Raw genomic sequence first — 6,287 nt, forward strand, 5'->3', positions numbered from 1 at the left:
CAACTGGCCGGTACTGTAGGGGTAATTATCTGTTGGTTCCCAGAGTCTGGCAGACATACAGGGACAAACTAATGAAGGCTATTTACATTGAAACCCATTAAATCAAAGTTAATAATAACATGGTTATAAACAATAAGAAGAGAGCCTCTTAACAATCATGTTATGTTTATAATATTTACATTTATAACAACATTTTACACTAATAAACTTCAACAATGAATAAGGAGTAATTGTGTGCTACCTTTTTCATCATCAGATGATGATGCTGGTCTTTTTGTAGATCTTGGTTCTGTAAAATACAATAAAACACAAGTAATTTTCATCCAATAAATTACCTAATAATTACAAGCCATTTTCAACATCGCCAATTAATCGTATCAACAATTTTAGAAAGGATTCTAGTTTACCAAATTTGAATAAATTGTGACAAACTTGATTGATGAATTCAACAATTTTACTCATTCTAAACTATGTTTTCACTATTAAACATTACTAAAGAATAAATTCTTCTGTTTTCAGGACAGGTCCAGAATTATGATTGGACCACTATATTAAAAGTCCCTATCCCCCTAAAAGATCTCAAAAAATTCTAAGATGGAATCATCCAAAATGGCCACCAATTTCAATTTTAATTTTTTAAGGTGCTTTCCCTTGCCAACAAGAGGGGGTAGATTTTTTTTTTATTTCTATTCAAAAAATGAAAGTTTTCCTCACCTGCAGAACAACAAGAAAACATACTTGTTAATAACATGGTCACAGACCTTTACATTTAATCCTGTTTCGGTTAAATCAGGCAAATTCCAAATGTTCACCATTATATAACAGTTAAATGTGGATGATAAATCAATGATGACCTCACAATGATGATCCTAACAATTTTTCAGATCAAAAATTTCTCAATTATGTCGAGAAGTGAATTATTTTATTAACTATTTTTTTTATTGTGCACTACTTTATTTTGTGTAGGGATCTATCCCTTTTGTTGTTTCACCCATTTGCGTAGGTGTATATTGTCTTAGCGCCCTTGTGATTAGGCTAATTAGTAGCGCTTGGTGTAAATTGAGACCAAGGAGTCAGTGGATCGCTTGCATTGATTGAGTCAAGACGTACTGAGAAATGCACCGTACAGATAGACAAGAAACTTTGCGATCTAAATAGAATGATCTTTGTTAACTGATAACTGGTATGTTATATATTTGATTGTATTAATTACTTATATAGTGATTGAGCAAGTTCTGCTTGCAAATTTTATCGTAATGTTATATATTTCCTAGGCCCAGAATAATCTTTATGTTAAGTTCGACGCCGTATAGAATGATGTCTAGCGGGCTACATCGGGAGAACTCTTGATCGTAGGCCTAGTAAGGCTTGATATTGATTCATTGACAGTAGGTTAAACTTATATGAATAATAATATTATTTCATGAATGTTACCGTTCTAGACTATTTAAACCTTTATAGACATTATCATGTGCCTTTTATGTTGAGTAAGTTAGCTTTCTTTGTTCGGTTAGCAGGTAGATAAGCGTCTGTAAGCACAGCGTGGTTCCATTAGTTTATCGCAGCAAACCATGTTTCTTTTATCGATAAGATTTACCATGTGTGGTTGTTGTCATTAATTCTTGTGCTATAGAGGGCGCTCTAATATAGACATTAGACAAAGATGGCTGCGCCCACGATAATCGTAGTGAAGCATAAGTTGACATGTTTTAAGTTGTATTTTATAGTTAATCTTATGATTATGAATTTACAATGCCTATAAACGATATTTATTGTTTAGTCAATGTTAAAAGATGAATATTTAGTAGATAAGATGATCACAGATTGTATGCACTGTAACTGTAATATTACAATGACATATCGTAAGTGATTAATTATATGCTATAGAGATTTGCTAGGTCTCTATAGATTCTTACACTACTTGAGATACTATATACGACAAAGTGGACATACTCACCATTCACTAGCGGATGAATTAACACTCTAAGTATCGGTGATAAGTAGGTCTGTATGTTATCTTCAAGGTCTTCGTCGTGTATCTCCCGTTCTCTTGGTTTTCTCCGCACTCCGTGCGGGGTTCTCCATGGGGTCTTCCAAGGGTGCGTGGATTTCCCCCGGTGATTGGCTGCAACGTATAGATGACCTCATTTACAACCAATCACCCTGTCTCTTATACACATCTAGATGTGTATAAGAGACAGGTATCGATAAACATTCGGACATTATAATCTTCAACCGTCGCAATGTTCTGGACGCCGCGACCGCTCTGTGGAGGCGTTGGAGGCTGTTATACGCCTCTCGCAGCGCTGTCGTCACCCTATCTTCCACCGGCAGTTGAACAGGCGCTTGCCTGGGCGGGGCCTGAGACCCGACCACGGCCGGAGCAGCACCGGCGGCCGAGTAGGTAATAAACCCTCGACCGATGGCCCTGCCCCCCGTGGAGGGTGCCAGAACCCGCCCACGACCGGTGTCTGAACTCCCCACCGATGTAGATAGGGTCGCGCTGCTGCGCTGCGACGTGGCATCGGCAGCGTCCCGGCGCACCGGAGCCGCTGCTTCACCCGCGCCAGCAGGCGTTACGCTGCTGCACTGCGACGTGGCGTCGGCAGCGTTCCGGCGCACCGGAGCCGCTGCTGCGCTTGCGCCAGCAGACAACCGAACTGGCACTGGAGGCCCTGTCATGGCAACACCCGCAACTGCAGCGGCAAAGCTTGCAGGGCCGGCTCCCGCAGGAGTACGGGCCGCTGCGACTGGAACATCCTGGAATCGGATATCCCAGCTTCCAAAACCTGAGGCCGGCTGACGTTTGGCCTCAAAGCGGCTTAGGGCAATTCCCAGGGTAGTTGGTTTACCCGATGTGGCCTGCCACGGGATCGAGCAGGTGTAAATACCCTGCTTGTCCGGGCCGGCCATCACCGTGGCGGGCCAACTTGCCCCTCCCAGGCCGTCGCTGGCGTACCAACGGGCGTCCCGGCTAAGAGGGGTCTCACCCCGGTCCCCGATACGTATGAGAAGTGTGGTGGTCCACTCCCCCTGACGGACCTTGGCCTTGAAAACCCCACGGTCGTCAATGGGCCCTGACTTGGTCAGGGTCACATCTTCCCAAAAGGAAAGAGTGGCCTCTGACGCTTGCTGAGGGAGTAGTGGGGGGTCCTGGAGTGATGGAGGGGGTGATGCCAACAGGAGGTCCTCGGCCTCCCCTATCTGCAAACCCTCCATGGCTGGAAGGTGGCCCCCATGGGAGCCAGACTCCACAGCTGCTGGCATTTCAGTGCCTGCCTGAGGGCCAGCCCCCGTAGGAACTGACTCACCAGACGGCTGGTCCTGGGGGGTGGTGAGGGGACTGAGCCCGCCTCGCCCACCTCCATAGGCTCTTGTCTTCTTTTCGGTCATTATCTGTAAGACATAATAATTAACAGTAAGTAAGTGAGGATGCGCCTCCGTGGATGACTGGGCCAGCAGGTGATTGATAAACGGCCGGGGAGGGGGAAGCCGCAGCTGGACCCCCACCAACCGTTACCCCAACCTGCTGAGCACAGGGATCCCTCCACAACAGGGAATTGGGTGCAAAATCTACATCCAGGCAGCGACAGTCTAGAGGGTCCTATACCGCCTGTTGCAGTTCGCGCAAAGTCCCAATATTCCCTGCAGTTTTCCTAAATTGGATAAGGCGCGAGATCATTTCCGGGGTAAATTCCTCCGAAAAATGACTACGCTTATAAGCATAATATACCGTAAAGGTAAAAGCTAAAGTGTCATCGAACGCCTGCAAGAAGCGCACCCGGCGAACAGGAAACCCACTGACGCTCCCAAAGCCACAACCCAGATGGTAATAGGGTATAGCTATCATCAACAAGGCCAGGGATACTCACACAGGTGGGACCCTACCCGCCAAGCCACAACACTAACTACAAATACGATCCTAACTAGATAGCTACAAGCCTACACAAAACTAACACAACATGTTTATAATAATATAAGACTACACATGCGGAAGAGTATAGATCCTATAATTATATGCCCAGTTATTTGGCATATGGGTCACATGCAAATTAAATATGGGTATGCCCATATGTAACTGCCCACATATTTGGCACATGGGCTCCATTTGGATTAAATATGGGCTTCCCATATTTACTTGCCCATGTATTTGGAATATGGGTCCCACATATATTATTTGTGGGCATACCCATAAGTATTTTCCCAGATATTTGGCACATGGGCCCCATACGAAATTAATATGGGCATACCCATATTCAACTACCCAGGTCTTCGGCATGTGGGCCCCATGTAGATAAATATGGGCATGCCCATATGTATTTTCCCAGATATTTGGCACATGGGCCCCATGCGGATTAAATGTGGGCATTTCCATATTTATCTGCCCATGTATTTACCATATGGGGCCCATGTACTTTAAATATGGGCATTCCCATATATTTGCCTATATATTTGGCATATGGGCTCCATATGGGTAAACCATGGGCAAGGCCCATATGTGATTGCCCAGACGGATCCCATAAAGGAATAATATGGGGTAGCCCATAAGACTTTTCCCAGATATTTTGCATATGGGCCCCATGTGGGATTGTTACCTGGGAGTGGAAGGCGCTGGAATGGCGGCGCGATTGAAAGTGATGGTAGCCTTGATAACTTCCCATCCCTGTCAACTAACACACACCAGACACAGATCACATTCCAAAATAACCGAAAACTATAGCTAGGCTATCCTAAATAACCTGACCTCTTACCAAGCAGACAATGCGGCCCACAGTAGCAAGTATCTCAGATTATTTAGCGTGATCGAAAAATACGATCGGCGCGGATTGAATAAGCTAATAAATAACTAAAAATGTGCATCGAACTGCCGACTGTCAGTTGCGATACGAAATAATAACAATAACAATAATATAATCCTATCTACACCTAACCTACACCTACAAATCATAAGGATGCCAATATATATTAAGGTCGCATATTTTCCGGTAACCAGCATGAACACGAGCATACTGTGTTGAACCGTTCTGGAATCACAGGCCCAGTGCGTTAATATACAAAACGCTGTACCATGAACACGAGCATGGTCATGGTCTGTAGGCAGAACGGACCAGGTCACGAGCCTATACGCCCAGTCCCGTATCTCTGCCCACTAAAATAATTAATCTGACTATTAGGAAATTAAAACGTATCTGCCTAGCAGTATACAAATCCAAAGACGGTAGCAATAGTACGTCCAGCGAACTCGAGAAGGAAACGTAAACGTCTCACTACCCGAGGCCGTTGGATGAGGCGCGAGCCGTGGAGCTGTGCGTGGCTGTTGGAAATCCATCCAGCCACGGCGCAACACGCACGCTAAAACTAATAAAAAAGTTTCCCTCGTCGCCATTATAGAGATTTGCTAGGTCTCTATAGATTCTTACACTACTTGAGATACTATATACGACAAAGTGGACATAGTCACCATTCACTAGCGGGTGAATTAACACTCTAAGTATTGGTGATAAGTAGGTCTGTATGTTATCTTCAAGGTCTTCGTCGTGTATCTCCCGTTCTCTTGGTTTTCTCCGCACTCCGTGCGGGGTTCTCCATGGGGTCTTCCAAGGGTGCGTGGATTTCCCCCGGTGATTGGCTGCAACGTATAGATGACGTCATTTACAACCAATCACCGGGGCAGCGGCACGTCAATGCATACTGTTGTCTATACGGGCATTATATTGTAATGTGTTCATTTAATAGGTTGTTTACATTGAGAACATGTGCTTATCGAGGTTCTATTGACACGTTACCAACGAGATCAGAGCATTTCAGGTATTATTGTTAATTGAAGATATTATATATTTTTATAGGTGGTTTAAAATGGATATGAAACCATTTTCAAAAATCCAATGAATGAAGGTTTTGGAATCCTTGGGTAGTCAATAAACCAGTCACAAAATACTAACCTTGAACAATTTGTTGAATTTGAGAAATTAATAAAAACATTTGTAAAGTAATTTCTCCGAAAAATGGCCGATATGTCGATACGCCATCTTTGTTTTCATACGCATTCTAAACCCACTGCGATCGTTCAGATAATTTGAAACAACCGCGTTATATTCCCGACTGTAAATGATTTGTGATTGGTCAATCAAATTGCACTTTGACACGATAATCGCCGACGACAAGTAAACAAACAAGATGCCGAACTGTTGTTGTGTATTCGGCTTCAATAGAACGCAAATAAGTCACCCAAAAGTATCGTTTTTCCTCTTTCCCAAGAAAGATAAAAATATAAAAACTTTTAACAA

The 6,287-nt window shown here is 43.7% G+C and overlaps 1 protein-coding gene and 1 long non-coding RNA gene across 2 annotated transcripts in view; both read right to left on the reverse strand.

Annotated features, from left to right (window-relative positions):
• Window positions 1-2,137, reverse strand: part of LOC117120557 — an 8,791-nt gene extending 6,654 nt beyond the window's left edge. The window contains exons 1-2 of the long non-coding RNA XR_004447380.1: window positions 1,958-2,137; window positions 242-289 (exon numbers count right to left, since the gene is read on the reverse strand). This is a non-coding gene — a long non-coding RNA (uncharacterized LOC117120557). The remainder of the gene's footprint in view (window positions 1-241; window positions 290-1,957) is intronic.
• Window positions 2,138-2,148: 11 nt separating this feature from the next.
• Window positions 2,149-5,692, reverse strand: LOC117120551. Its single transcript, XM_033265578.1, has 2 exons — window positions 5,462-5,692; window positions 2,149-3,396 (listed from the first exon to the last, which is right to left on the reverse strand). The coding sequence occupies exons 1-2, from the start codon at window positions 5,462-5,464 to the stop codon at window positions 2,149-2,151; spliced, it is 1,251 nt and encodes a 416-aa protein (XP_033121469.1). The 5' UTR covers window positions 5,465-5,692.
• Between the last annotated feature and the right edge of the window lie 595 nt (window positions 5,693-6,287).

This window comes from Anneissia japonica, unplaced genomic scaffold (genome assembly GCF_011630105.1).
Source record: "Anneissia japonica isolate Jap-2015-1 unplaced genomic scaffold, ASM1163010v1 scaffold287955_len215512_cov160, whole genome shotgun sequence".
Taxonomy (NCBI): domain Eukaryota; kingdom Metazoa; phylum Echinodermata; class Crinoidea; order Comatulida; family Comatulidae; genus Anneissia; species Anneissia japonica.